This window comes from Populus trichocarpa, chromosome 10 (assembly GCF_000002775.5).
Source record: "Populus trichocarpa isolate Nisqually-1 chromosome 10, P.trichocarpa_v4.1, whole genome shotgun sequence".
Lineage (NCBI taxonomy): Eukaryota > Viridiplantae > Streptophyta > Magnoliopsida > Malpighiales > Salicaceae > Populus > Populus trichocarpa.
Window position 1 is genome coordinate 16,189,300 of NC_037294.2, and position 16,161 is coordinate 16,205,460.

At 34.6% G+C, this 16,161-nt stretch overlaps 1 protein-coding gene across 1 annotated transcript; it reads right to left on the reverse strand.

Annotated features, from left to right (window-relative positions):
* Nucleotides 1–4,796: 4,796 nt before the first annotated feature.
* On the reverse strand, nt 4,797–11,780 carry LOC7468130 (DEAD-box ATP-dependent RNA helicase 46). Its single transcript, XM_024609688.2, has 8 exons — nt 11,502–11,780; nt 9,716–10,919; nt 9,273–9,494; nt 8,466–8,534; nt 7,662–7,931; nt 7,231–7,581; nt 6,596–6,873; nt 4,797–6,419 (listed from the first exon to the last, which is right to left on the reverse strand). Exons 2-8 carry the CDS (start codon nt 10,904–10,906, stop codon nt 5,309–5,311), a joined length of 3,492 nt encoding a protein of 1,163 aa, XP_024465456.2. The 5' UTR covers nt 10,907–10,919; nt 11,502–11,780; the 3' UTR covers nt 4,797–5,308.
* Nucleotides 11,781–16,161: the final 4,381 nt, after the last annotated feature.

Genomic DNA, 16,161 nt, shown 5'->3' on the forward strand with positions numbered 1-16,161 from the left:
ACATTGACAAAAATGTCCCGTTCTTTTCTAATTTCTTGTTACTGCTTTTCTTTTTCTTTTTTTATAATGTAGGACCTTTTAATTATTGTTCCATAAAAAAAAAATTAAAAAAATCGTTTGAAAAACCAGCATCGACATGGTAAATAATATTGACATCTCTCTCAAGGATAATAACTAGGTTCTCAATTCATGTTACGCCACAACCTGGATTATAATTTTTTAAAAATGTAAAATCATCGTTAACATGCTTTTTTTAAAAAAAAATAACCATATCTAAAAATATGATGAGTAATAAAAAAATATTTTTAAAATACTAAATAATATTTTTTTTTAATATTAAGATTTTGACCTATTAGATCAACCTAGATTAATATTGGTTAACTCATAAAATATATTACTCCGCTCATAAAATTGCAATAACTTTATAAAAAATAAATTATAATAAATTATAATTTCTCAAGGAATTTAATGCTAAAAGATGAGAAGAAAAAAAAAATCAATTCTAAAACAAATGAAATAAAAAAATGATTTAAGTCAGTACGGGTAAACCTGTAAAATTCATAATTTAAATCATGAGATAGAGATAACTCTATAAAAAACAAATTAAAAAAAATTACGAATGTCAACTCTCAACCAATCTAGTATTAAATAATAAAATCAAAAAAATATATATAAACGAACAAAAAATCAATCTAAGTCGATCTAAATTAACCTGTTAAATTCACGAATCAAGTGGAAGTATGAAATAGAGATTATTCCATAAAAAGAAAAATAAAACTTATTAGCTTAATTTTTAACAAATCTAAAATTAAAAATTAAATAATAAATAATAATAAAAATCAAGTTTTTTAAAAAAACAAAAGTCTCTTTGTTATCTCGAAGGGGGTCAAACATGAAAAAAAAATGATAAAAAGAGAATAAAAGACAGGAGAAGAAAAAAAATAACAATGGATGATCGGAGTTACATCGAACCATCACTGTCGCTGAGATAATTCCAAAAACACTAAAAAAAAGGCCATCATTGGACCCCGGAGAAAGGCGCCCACACCACCGTATCACGGTGACATTTTCGCACGTCAACTAGTACTCCACTTAAATCTCTATCTTTGAGAAAAGGGGGCTGAACATTTAGTTTAATTTTGAATTCGTTTCCTGGATATTCATTTGTTTTCAACAAATAAAATCAAACTAATCCCTAATCGAGCTTCATATTTATTCTCGGGCATCGCGAGACCCAAAACAATCCCGTCGAAATATACCATCATGCCTGATTCCACTTCAACTTATCGTGAAAGGACCATGTTAACAAAAAAAAAAAAAAAAAGTTAAGTGATCGAAAAAAAAAAAAGGTTGTTATTACGATCTCGATATTTTCGTTCTATTTATTTTTGTATTTTAAAAGTAATTTTTAAAAATTTTGAAATTTTTTTATTTTTTTCTTTGTTTTAAATTAATATTTTTTTTGTTATTTTTAGATTATTTTATGCCCTGATGTCAAAAATATTTTTTAAAAAATAATAAAAATATCATTTTAATATATTTTCAAGTAAAAAATATTTTAAAAAACAACCATAATTATATTTTCAAAAACACTCGTGTGCTGTATTAAAACCATCGATTAGTTTTCCTTGTAATTATAACTATAACTATATTGAATGGATTGTCTTTATGAAATCCACAGTCATGCATAAGAAAACGAATTAATGTCGAACTATTTGATTTGTTAGAAATATTCTTAAATTTTAAAAATTATCATAAGTATTATAAATTATTGGTAATTGTAAAATATATTATTATTATCTTAAAAAATACATACCATAATCAAAAAGATTCTTACCCCGCGTAAAGGGATAATTTTTTTGCATGTGACAATACAAAATATATATTGTAAACAACACTTCATCTCTATTCAATAAAGAGAATAAAACGCTGACATGCTTTTAAAAAAACAATTTATTTCTATTTTCCATTACATGCCTATTTATACACCACACAAATATTTAAATATTATAAAATAAGTTAGTTTAATCATATAGTATCTTACTAGATTATTACCCTACTGGTCGAATCAAAATGAATGTTGGTATGGAAAAATATTGAAATGTTGTTAATGTATTTTTTAGCGGATAAAAATTTAAATTATATAGAAATTAATTTAATAAGATTTGATTGATTTTGCAGGTTTAAAAAAAAACTCGAACGACTGATAAAAATATAGTTCGATTCAAATACAACATTTTTTTCTTTAAAATTTTAAACGATAATATATTAGATCAAATTGGATCAATTTGAGTTGACTTGCCATATCTGTCACCCAAGTAATAAGATCCATATAACCTTATAGAAAGAAAAAAATATATATTAAACTCAACACTTAATCAATCTAATGTTATAGGATAAAGTTTAAAATAAAATTCAACTAAAAAAACAAGTCGAGTCGAGTCAATCCAAGTTAACCTATCAAACCCGGATCATGGGATCAAGATACCTCATAAAAAGCAAATTGAAACAAAATACGAAGCTCAATTCTTAATCAACTCAATATTGAACGATGTAAATTTTAAAAAATAATTAAAAAATGACACAAAAAAACATATGAGTAAATCGACCAAATTCATGTCCCCGCTCATGAGACCAGAATAACCTCATAAAACATAAACCAAAACAAATTATAAAGATTAATTTCAAATTAACTCAATATTGAATGATAAAATTAAAAAAAATAAAGCAAAAAAGAATCCTCAAAAATTTCAAGAACCATGTTAAAAAGGGATTTGACTTTTCACTGTTCATTGTTACAGTGAAAAGTCAAGCTCTTTTAGTATATGTTATTTGATCTTTTATTTTGACCATTAAAATTCTAAGAATGATTAGAAAAAAAATCAATAAAAGCTAGAAGTTGAAGTCTAAAAATGAATAAAATACATCAAAATTTATAAAATTATTAAATTAGATATTTGATTTTTTTTGTATGAGACCATTGGTTATTTTTACCCTTTAGACAAAAAGATTCACAAATCTTTTTTGTTATTTCTTTTTACCACCACTCCTAATATTAAACAAAATAATTCATAATTTATGTTTTTAATTTCTATCCATATCACATGTAATAAAAAAACTCAAAAAATAATAAAATTGCATCAAAATTAAACAAATCATTAAACTGAACTTTTGTTATACTCTTATAGAGTATTATTGGTTATTTTCTATGTTACTTGTTACTTAAAAAAACTATATCTTTTAATAAACTTTACTATAAAAAAAAAACCTTAGTTAAAAGGTATAATAAAATTTTTATTCATGTCTATATCTTCAATATTTATCTCACGTGTATTAAAAAAAACTATTTAAAACAACAGGTTTTATAAAAATTATAATGTTAATACAATCATGTTAAAATTTAGTTAATCCTTCAATAAAATTTTTATTCAACTTTGTGATTTTCAGCTATACATGTACATATAGATTGTTTTATTTAAATTTTATTCTCACATGATAATTTTTATTTTTTTAGTATTAATTTTAGCATTTTTTTATAAAATATTCATTGACACACCTGAAAAAAAAAATACTAGAATACTTTAAAAAAATTGCTTTTAGAACATACTAGCTAGACATGTGACCTGTGTTATGCTGCGGTCAAGTCAAAATTTTACCAACATAGAAAAAAGATGTTCAGGCAACGCTAATGATTTTAAAGAAGCAAGAAAAATTTAAAACCCGTTTCATTGACTTGACTATGTTTAATAACATAATTAAAAAAACATTGACAATAAATAAAGTTGACAAAAAAAATTGGCAGTAAATTAACTATAAAAAACAACCTCTCAATATCATTCTTAGGAGAAGAAGAAAGAAAAGCACGCTGAAGACTCACCTTCACTCCGTCATAGACACCATCTCACGACCAAAAAAATATTGAATGATGAAACTAAAAAAACACGAGTTTAGAAAAAGAAAAGAAAAGAAAAGAAAAACCCAAGTGAATCTCATAAACTCAGGTTAGTCTTCCAAACTCGCAACCCATGAAATCCTAGACTACGATGAAATCACAAAAAGCCCCTAGACGCCAGTGAAGTAAATTTTGTTTTTAAAAGTAATTTAGTTATTTTACTATGTTATAAAATGTGAAAAATTCAAAAAAACACCTAGAGATCTGTTAAATAAATTTTATTTTTAAAAGTAATTTAGTTTTTATTGTGATTTGAAAATATAAAAAAGCAAGTTATTCCTAATTAATTTGATAATGACTTATAAACCTTACAAAAATAATAATAAAAAAACTATATTACCCTCATTATAATGATTTCTACTAAGAATAAAAATATTATCATTACACATACTAATGATTTTTGTTAAGAATAACTAATTCACAATGTCTTGTTACGTAAAACATTATTGATACCTTTTAGTTTTTAGTTTTTAATTTTGAGCCTCGAGGGGTGTGTCCCCTTATCAGTATAAAACATAAGGTGGCGTCAATTAAGTAGGAGGCCGGCCCTTTCAATTCTAAAATGGAAGCTATGCGGAAGCTTCGGTGGGTATTTTTTCTGCAATAATAAATTCATGTCTGTACTCGAGCACACACGGGTTCCGTTGGAAGTTATTTTCGAAGTTAAGGGTCTGGCCATCAAAATTGGCTGAAAGACTTGCCACCCAAAGATCAACCCTGCATGCAAACGCGTACAATAGCAGATACACGTGATGCCAACCAACAGCCTAGTCTTAAATACTCACTACTGCCACTCCTTGAAGGTATCGAACAAAACGTGGATGCAGGAGGAAACAAACGAGTATAAAACACAAAACAAAGGAAAAGTGGATTGAGCAGATCATAAATAGTGACTACTTATGGGTATTTGTTCAAGTTAGGTTATCTTACAACCACAAGCTGATTGTAGTAGGACAAAAGAATTTATCTTGAATCTGATAACTCTTTCAAATATTGATATTCAACTCACGAATTGTCAGTAAATGCAAACACATAACTAACTCATCCAAGCAGTACACATCATACCCCCAACAAGACGTTCATAATAGTCTCTACAATGGCGAGATAAAAATGAGGATGAACTCACCCTTCGGCAAAGGGTGCCAAATTGAAGCTCAACTAAGCAACATTCTGACCCAATATGCAAAATACGACAAGTTTGATTGATTTTGTTCGCCGAGGCAGCTGATCCTAAGTCGCTGCTTCTATACCAATTCCCAGAGAAGCCAGCATTGGGACAAGTCGGGGCCACCAAAACCATTTGATTACTAAAACTAGGATTCTCCGCTCAAATACTGAAGTAAATTGTTTCACATCTCAAGCTTCAGCAACTGAAGGAAGCCCTGGATCTCCTGTAGCCTCCTGTTGCACTGGCTCAGCACTCCCAGTGGCTGGCAGCAGCTCTGCTCCAGAAAATGCATTACCATGTGTGCCCGGCGACATTGGAGACATTTCTTGTTCTGAAGCCTTCAATTCTGGAACTGTCATATCCTTCTCATCAATGTTTCTTTCTCGAGGCCTTTCAAATCTATCATAGTCAGGGCTCCTTCGAGGGCTAAGGCTGTGACTACTGGCATGTTGAGGACTATGGCTGCGGATGCCGCTGCGGCTGCGGCTGCGTCGGGGGCTGCGGCTGCGGCTGCGGCTGTGTCGGGGGCTGCGGCTGCGGCTGTCTCGAGGGCTGCGGCTGCGGCTTCTGGTCCAGCTCCGACTCCTACTACGGCTCCGGCTCCGGCTCCGGCTATAACCCCGTGTTCGAGCCCTATCAGGGCTTCGACTGAAACTTCTGCCCCTACTCTTATCAGTCATATCCCTTCTACCATCGAATCTTCCATGACCACGTCCACGGCCATCCATGTAACTATGACGATCATTTGGGCCTCGATCATTCCTACCCCAACCTACATGTCCACCACCAGAGCCACCAAAACCCCTTCCCCTGTTTTCCCGCCCAGAAAACAAGTCGTTTCTCCCACCACGTCCCCCAAAGTTCCCATCCCTCATCCCACCACGTCCCCCAAAGCTGTTTTCCCTCATCCCACCACGTCCCCCAAAGCTGTTTTCCCGCATCCCACCACGGCCACCAAAGCCACCATCTCTCATCCCACCACGACCACCAAAGCCACCATCTCTCATCCCACCACGGCCACCAGAAGCCCACCGCCCACCACCCCTGCCAGCATCAAAACGGTTCAACCCTCCTCGATCCTTCCCAAAGCTAGGTCCACCACGCAACGCCATCTCTCGCACCTCTACGGGCACATGCTGATTAGCTCCCTCCAGCAGTTTAACCAGGTCAGCTGCATATTTCCAGTCCTGCTCAGAGAAAAAGGTGTATGACACCCCAGTTGCACCAGCCCTCCCAGTTCTACCAATTCGGTGAACATAGTCCTCAATCCCAGAGGGGAAGTCGTAGTTGATAACAATCCTAGAAAATGAAAATTGATGTAAGATTGCAATTTGCAACAGACAATCACCACAGAGAGTACTTGATGTTCCAACAAGTAAATAATATGCATAATTTTTTAAATTCAAGAATCTTCATCCTAAACTTCCACTTCCATTAAACTCTCATCTATGTATTCAAAGGAGGAAGGCACTAACCTTATGTCTTTGATATCAAGACCACGGGCAGCAACGTCAGTGGCAACTAAAATTGGAGATTTTCCACTCCGGAATTGGTTTAAAGCCCAGTCTCTCTCACCTTGAGACTTGTCTCCATGGATTGCAGCGGCTCCAAAGTTCCGTCCAATACTCCGTGCAAGCTGGTCACACAATCTCTTTGTAGAGCAGAAAATGATAGCCTTGGAACCTCTCTCTTGTGTTCTAAGGATTTGCTCCAAGCGCCGATCCTTTTCCATTTGTGGGACCACTTCAACATACTGCAGATTTACATTATTTTGTTTATAGTAATAAGGGAACATACTGCAGATAGACATTATTCTGTTTATAGAAAGAACAAGGGACCATATACAAATTGCAACATAATAAATACGAAATTTGCATATAAATATCCAAAAATATTTGGAGAAATCATTTGTAAATTTTTGAATAGAAGAAAAGAAACATATTCAGCAAGCATCAAGGTGATTTTTAGTCCCATAAAGTATAAATATATTAAATATTTGATGAAAATTAATTTAGAGAAGAAGGTTTATTTCCCTAAAAAGCATAATTCTGCAATCTACTCCATTGCATTCTCATTGAAGTAACAAAAAATGAACTACTTTACAAGTTACCTGTGTGATTGACTTGTTGGCAGCAAGCACATCAACACTGCCAATGTTCACCTGGACAGGATGAACAAGAAGATCACTTGCTATTTTCCTCACTTCTTTTGGCCAGGTTGCAGTGAACATAAGTGTTTGCCTTTGAGGAGGTATTTCGTTCACAATCTTACGGATCTGAGGCTCAAATCCCATGTCAAGCATTCGATCAGCCTCATCAAGCACAAGGAGTGAAACTTGCCTAAAGTCAATCCTTTTCATTTCAAGGATGTCATTGAGTCGACCAGGTGTTGCCACAACTATATCTGCTCCCCTTTCTAATTCTTTCAGTTGAGGAATCTTTGGAGCTCCACCATACAAGCACTGCAATAAAGAACAAAATCATATGATGAACCAACATTCCAAAGGAAAGTGAATACATAGCTCTCAGAGAGAAGACTCACCGTGCAAGAGACCCTAGAAGATCGACCAAATTTCATCACCTCATCTTGTATTTGCGTGGCAAGCTCCCTGGTTGGAGCCAAGACTAACACTGTAGGTCCATTCTGAGCATTATTTCGTCGCTGTTGAAGAAGAATGAAGGCAGGAATCAAGTAACCCAATGTTTTACCGGAACCAGTTTTGGCAATGGCCACTATATCCCTACTTTGTAGCGCAATTGGCCATGTTTGTGCCTGAATTGGTGTCGGAGATACGAATCCAGCAGAATGTATCTGAAACAAAAGTGTGAACCTAGATAAGCAGACTGATAAAATTAAATGTATCAAAGTTATCAGTGCTTAAAACAATATAAAAGGTGACCAATAGCATGTTGTGACATAAAAGAAAAAAACTAAAAATCCATAGGTATACAGTTGCTTACATAAGCAACTCGAGCAACTAAAGAGGGCAATAAAGACATATGAGACGGAGCCAATAAGCAACAAATCCCAGTCACATCAGGTGTGAATTGGACAAAAGGCCAACCACCTTCCTAGAAGATGCACAGGAAAGGCTCCAACTGTCCATTTTGCAGCCTCCAAAAAATCAGAATAGTTCTTGCATGAATAAATATGCCAATAGCAGAGCAGCGTACGACATATGCTCCTCCTCCGGAGCAAATATCGCACCTGCGACAAGTGAGAAATTATGAGTCTAAAATAATTCAAAAGGCAAGAACATCTCAAAAACAGAAAGAAGCAAATCTTAAATTCATTCTTCTAAACCTAAGACATATAACCTAAAATATTGGCACAAGTAGAACTTACATCTCGTAATATCTCCGAAGGGAAACCAGTGGCTTCAAAAGTCATGAATGGGGCAGGAACATTGTCACCCTACACAATGTACAGACAAGTATAAGATAAAAACAATCCTAAATAACTATATGCCATCAGGTACAAAATAAAGGGAATGAAACACTGAAACCAAAACAGACAAGCCTTTTTCCAAATGAAAGGTAAATTTCCAAAGGGAAATACCAAAAAAAGAAGAAGGAAAAGACAGAAGAAAGAAACACAAATAACTTATAAAAAACCCCTTCAAAAAGTAACATAATGAACATATTAAAAACATTCAGCTCTTATATGTAAGAAGAGAAGAGGACCTCTACATGAGGTTTAGTAGAATAAACTATTCCAATCTAAAAACCATCCTCATAATAGCATAAATTAATGAAATATGTGCGAAATAAAGAGAAAATACATGAACATCACATTTCTATAACTCCTATCAAATCCAATAACGAGTCACTAGGTGACACACATCCATACAACTTGGTCAGATAGTGCTCAGCTCATCAGCAACCACACCTTCACAAAGCAAAAGCTGTAATTTGGTGAAGCCTAGGTGATCAATGATCTGATCCATCCAAAAGCTACATGAATTCCAAACAGCCTAGTATTTTCTGCTTTTAATTCCTTCTGCTTACTATGACTATGCTATAATGGATTGCCGGCTGAGTCATTAGTTGTGACACCAACTTGCCTATTTTAGCATTTATTGAAATGGATTGACGAGGACTATCACAAGCAAATCAACATGATAATAATATCTAGTCAAGTTATTATACAGACCGTAGCTGAGACTTCATGCTCCTGGCGGTAAACTTCAGCAGGCGAGAGGTTAGAAATGTCTGCAGTTTCGATGAAAGATGGTCTCATCAATGCATTGTTTGGAAAAGGTGGACCACTGGTTGCATGACTATACATATTATGGTTGGGATGCCCATCTGCATTAAATCCGCCACCATGACCAGGCCCGACATTCTGAAATGGGACGCTCCCTGTCCTTGAATCCTGAAAAGGATAAGCAATATCTTCACTGATGAGCCAATCGATCAGAGAACATGATCAATGAACCCATCAACAATGCTCGTTTGCATTTCCAATTTTCAATTATTTAGGATGCAAGAGGATTTTTTTTCTTCTTTTTTTCCAAACATTTTATAAGCTAAAACTTTCATTGAAACCAGTTCCTAGAGACAAAGGCTACTGAATGAGAGCATAAACTAATGTACCTGCTGCTTTCTTGCCCTAGACATAGCTGTAAACTCAGGCTGATGGGGACTCATCACAGGCCCTTCCACTTTAGCATTAATATAATGATCATTGCCAGACCTACCATGTGCATTGTTCTCATAACCCATATTTAACCCAGCAGGGGGCAGATTAGACTGCTGATTGTGCATCACTGAGGGACCCATATGATTTTGAAACCTAGGACCATGCTGCTGATGAAAATCAGTCCCAATTTGCTGCATCTGAACCATGGAAGGAGGATGTTGAATATTAACAGAAGAGCTACCAAACTGCTGAGCCTGACCCAACTGAACACCAGAATGCGGCATGCAAACCGGATTGCTTCCAGCAGAAGACAGGTTTTGAGAGGATGATCCACCAGTCTGTTGAAACCGAGCTGGAGAAAACCCAGTTTGATTTCCTTGCTGGAACTCAACTTCCTCTCTCTTCGGCAACACTGCCTTGTATTCATGTTGATTAGGAAATTGCAACCCTTGTGCACTAAGATGTGCCTGCTGCTGCGAGCTTTGTTGGCCTTGTGGAAGCACGTTTTGCTGATATGTCATGTACTGCATTGGCTGCTGATATGCATACTGATGTCCTTGTGGTTGTGGCATTTGCAAGCTTTGATGCTGCATAATGTACTGTCCTACCTGCTGGGGCACCTGCTGACCTCCTTGTTGAGGCATTTGCTGCCCTGCATGGGACAGCAGATGCTGACCTGGATGCTGCATTGATCTCAACTGCCCCGGTTGTTGAATGGCCTGTGCCAACTGTGAACCTTGCTGTGGTGCACCCTGCTGGTTAGAAACCTGCACTACTTGGGGACCCTGCTGTTGTGAAGTTACTTGTCCATATTGTTGATGCAACTGGCTAATCTGTTGCCCTTGTTGCTGTGATGCTTGCATAGTCTGTTGTGCAGCTTGAGCCACCAAGCCATTTGGTTGCGATGAGTGTGCCATGGGTATCTGGGCCAACTTAGGCGTAGAAGCATTAGGAGGTAGAGCAGGAGGCATCTGTGGCGGCACAGATGGGGGCTTTTCATACTGTGTGATGTTTGTTTCAGGATTCCAGTAATATAAAAGACCTGTACTTCCATCAATCAGTCCTGTCCATGGTTTGGGAAGGGTTGGGTCTTCTGGAGCATACCGTGGCCCAACGGTAGCTGAAGCTGGTTCAGCAGTAGCCATGCCTAATATTTATCTACAACCAGACAAACCACAATTAAAAAAAAAAAAACAAGTGGGATTATTGGAAAACAAACGAAAAATACAACATAAGCTCAACAGTTTCCTGAGAAAACTATTGTGCATAATTACAGATACCAAACAAAAATGAAATTCAACCTGAAACTCATCCAAATTAATTGATTTTTTCAAACATGAAAATATTTTAGCGGCATCTAATACAGATTTCCGGATTCAATTATGTAATCAAACAATATTAATTCAAAACTTTTTCATAACTATCTGAGAACATTACCATCAACTTCATCAGTGCCATTTTTATGGCATTCTGTTGTTTCAAGAATGAAACTCAGCTCGAAAATCCAAAAAAGCTTAAATTACAAAAGATTCTTGTTTCAAGTTCTTCAACTGATTGTTAGCTCACGGATTCAATAAAAATCGAACCATTAAAAAAAAGCGATTCATATACTAATAACGAATGTATTAGATAAATACACATAAATTGAAAATACAGTACAGTTGATAAGATAAACCCTATATAATATCGAAAAAATAATTAAAATCATCTCAAAACGATTGCAAAAAAAATCCAAAATACCTTGTTGAGGATGTCTGCCAAGCTTTTACACTGTCTGTAAATATGAGGAAAAGGATTACAAGAAAGAATGGTATGAGTTTTTTAAAAAAAGCTTTTAAATAAAATAATAATTTCGAGTCCTCTAGTCTAACTCGAATGAGAAAATCGTCTGAAAAATAGACTGCCTAGTGCCTACTTGTGTAGTTGTGTCGATCGATTTTAGGGTTACAGGAGAGAAAAGGTATTGGTTAGCCCGACAGTCTATGATTCATAATGAACTCGCGTATTTTTTAGCCGTATCTATTCTTTACCTTCGCCGACAGGCTCTTGATGGTTGTGATTTCGTGGGGCACTTGAGAAAATCGATAAATCTGACGGTCGATGTGAGTAGGGTGAGAGAATATATAAAAGGATGAATTCTTCCGGGTGACTACAATTGAACCCCCAACCATTTGTGTTTCACAAATTACTCCCCAACGTGTTGATTTTTTTTTTGAGAGCACGCTTAACTCTTTCTACTTTTTTACGGTATTCGACGATTACGATTAAAATCGTGTTTTTTAAAATTTATTTTTTTAATTTAAAATTAATTATTTAATATTTTTAGATTATTTTAATTTGTTAATATAAAAAATAATTTTTAAAAAATAAAAAAAATATTATTTTGATATATTTTCAAGTAAATAATATTTTAAACCATAACCGTTACCATACTTTAAAACACCCTCTTAATTATTGTTGTCAAACTCATTCTTGAATTTAACCAGCAAAATAAATTTGGATTGTTAGATCTTATAAAATAACATCATTTTTCTTATAAAATAAAATAAAATTTAAAAGTATATTGTTTTAGATATAATTAAAAAAATATTAGAATTAACTTGATTAAGCTTTGCTTGAGTTTAATAAGATCAATCAGCCTGTAAAATAATCCATCAAATCACTCAAGTTTAGTCAATTTAATAGCGTTTGGAAATGTAGTTCATATCATATTTTCTAAAAAATTTAAAAAAATTTATGTAAATTTAAATTTTTTTATTTTTTTAATTATTTTGATATATTGATATTAAAATAATTTTTTTAAAAAAATATTATTTTAACTTATTTTTAAACAAAAAAAATATATTTTAAAAAATAATTATTACACTTTGAAACACTTTTTAATATCTAAATTTAATAAAAAAAAAACTGAGCTGGGTTAAGCTGACAACGCAGTTTAAAACTACATTTCAAATAGCTTTTCATAAAATTTCAAAAAATAACACTGAAGGGCAACACATGCCGCCAACATTTCCCCACTTGAAGACCGACACACCCGGGCAGCTTTTTTGCCTTCTAAAAAGTTCCCTGGCTCTAACCACATTTGCAAACAGTAGGAAAACCTGAGGTTGATCAATGGCTGTCGAAACTGAAGTTGCAACTGTTCCTGAGTTGGCTCTTGCTGATTCTGACAACAATCGGGCTAGGTCGGTGCATTATTTTTTTTCATTCTTAGTTGGTTTATTTTTAATTTTTAAGAGATTATGTTAGTTTTGAGTTTAGCGTTGAGCGTGCTTTGTTTTTACTGCTCTGGTGTTTTGCTGTAATGTTAAAAATAACACTTTGATCCTTCTTGAGGTGGCAGCTGGGATGCAAATAGCACTGGCCTAGTAATAAATAAACACGTTAAATCATTTTAATCTCATAAATTAACTTGTGAAAGTTATTCAATCTGCATCTGTTCTGTTGTGTACTTCTTTTAAGCAATTACATTGATGATGGTGTTGTTCTATTATATGAAAGGATTCTCTCCCGTCGAGCGATTTCTTTTAATGGATTTTGACAATCGATCGAATTCATCGACAGGCACTGTCACAGAATCATTCGATCATGTTTTTCTTTCGGCATCCAGGAATTGATTAGAGTTTGTTTTTTAAGCTATAAATGTGTCTTTTGGCTCTCTGGGTGCTTTTTGTCAGCCTTGTGCCTTTATCGAGTAATGTCCGAGTGGCGGCATCAAGTAGGTGCCAACGACTCCATGACCTCTCCATCCTCGTTTCCTTTCTAGTAAACATGCTGTGAGCTTGCAGTTTAACTCACAGTTTATATAGTTATTCAATGATGAGTTGCGTAGATATCTGTTCTTATCATCATCTCTTTAACTTCGTGGATTTTTCTATTGCCTGTGTCAATCATTGGTACTACTAGTGTTTTTGCTAAATACAAAATAATTAGTCTTCTAATTACTGGCCTTTATCCATGTTGGACAAGACAAAGTTTCATATTACTGGTGCTGTCCTCTTTAATTATTATTCAGCAAGGCTTATTGCATCCAACAGCAGTTGTGAAGACTAGAATGCAAGCAGCAGATTCTGGGCTCTCACACATGTTGCGGAATGATGGTATTCCAGGTCTTTCTCGAGGTTTTGGCACCTCTGCTATTGAAGCATTTCCTGATGGAGTTCTTTCTTTGACAGCATTTGAAGTGTCAAAAGATATGATTTTGAAATACACAGAAGGTTTAGACATGCCTGAAGCAACACGTGTCAGCATTGTGAATGGAGTCGCAGGCATGTTGTCAAATCTAGTTTCTTGTGTGTACCATGTGCCCTTGGATGTGTAAATTAGTTCACTCCTTTTCTAGTTTTCTAAGGTTGTTTTGTCTTCAAATATTTAGCACTCGATTGGGAATAAAAAAGATCTGTTGAAATGTAATGCCTTGATTTGGCCAATAATGGTATATTTTTGGATTACTTCGGTACTCTGGGAACAGTATCTTTGAGAGGATTTTGGGATTTGCTCTTTTTTTTTGGGTGGAATCGTTTTACTGTAGCATCCATCCTGTAGTTTGAGTTACTCTAACAGAGAAAGCATAAATGTGTTCATAGTTTGTCACTTAATGTCCTATGTTACAAATCAATAATTGCCTAAAAACTTTGATAGAGTATCATTCGACCACTTACTGTTTCTATTGCATTAATTTGTCCACAGGAGGAAAAACCATCTTTTTTTCATTCAATAGTTGTGCGGTTTGGAACCTAATTGTTATATTCGGAGTGACTCTAAACACGAGAGTCCTATATCTGGAAGGTTATGGATAATTATGGTGCTGGGAGACCTTCTGTACTCAAAGCAACGAAGACTCTCCTCGAGGAAGATGGACGGTGGGGCTTCAACAGAGGGTTTGGATCTTGTTTCTTAAATATGTCACTCTATGCATGGAACTACCATGATTTTTACCAATGAACTGATAAGCAAGTCCTTTTCCCAAGTTTCACTCAATTCAGTCTTACATGCAGTGGTATAACAGATGACTATCAATAATAGACGATTCATAAGCATTTTCATACCAGGGCATTTTGTGCACTTGCTTTGATCTGTAAGACTGAAATCCACTGTTATCTGTCCTCTGCATATATTCCTCCGTTCATACTGTCGAATTATAGATTTCCTTGTCCTGGACTGCAAAAAACATTACTTACAATTTCCATTGTCCTCCCCTCTTTCCTGTTTTGAGACAGGGAAGGAACTTTTCATGCATGGTCTTGATTCATGAATAGTATCTGCAGTCAGTTTCTCGTTAAACATGTGCAATTAAAATCTTTTTCGAGACGTATAAAACACTTCCTGACGAGGCATCGTGTTATGGATGCAACTGTTCCTTTGATAAAATGATGTTTTCGTTCAGTAAAAAACGTTCTCACTTGTATTTAATTTCTTTGCTGCTTTTGTTCTAAATCTCTCCTTCTGTAGTTGCGCTTAGTAGAACATTCAAATAAACACCAGCTAATTACTTGATTACTGTTTCTGCTGCTCCTATTAGAGAGATTACTTGTCAGGCAAGGATGAAGGCGCGCTCAGTTATCACTCACACTTGTATGAACCGAGAGGTAGTTAGATTCCGAGAAGTCTCCATTTTCTCCCTAAATCATTGCCTTCCAAGTGCTACGAGAGGCAGTTTTGAGAGTGAAAGAATTTCTAGTGTTTGACAGGCACACGTGTCTATGACAGAAATTTTTTGGCAAGGACAGCGCATGATGCAGATGTTTTGGATGGCAATCAAGTAGAGAAACAAACGCTAGTAGATGATATGGGAAATCCTAATTTTGTAATAAGGAATTCTTAGCCCTGAAGAAATCTTCTACACATTAATAAATCCTGACGGACCACTTACGTGTAAACCAATATCTCAATTCTCGGTAGCCATTCAAACATAGATAAATATCTCTTCGGCATCTTGTTTTGTGTGGGCACAGAATGGCGCTGTTTTTTCTCCTTTTTCATGAGAGTTTTAGAAAGGACAAAAATGTGGCAGATATCTATTCTCTATATGTTCTATATACAACTTTCTGTTCGGAGCGTTCTAGATTTCTCGCTTGCCCATACTAACTTGTTTCCCAATCGAGTTCTGAATAACAATTACATAAATTTCTTTCTACATTCGTTTCTTCGTTTGGCATCCTAATAACAATTAAGAAAGAAAAAAAAAGTGGGGAAGTTTGGTGAAAAATAAAGTTCAAATGGACACATGTATGTTTACAAGTATACGTAAAAAAAATATGCTTGAGAAAATGATTCGAAAATTATTTTTGATAATAGAATATTATTAAAATGATTCAAAAATATAAAAAAATAATTTTAAATAAAAAATTTTAAAATTTAACAACCTCCATTTGAAACATAATACCCAACAAGAGCTTAA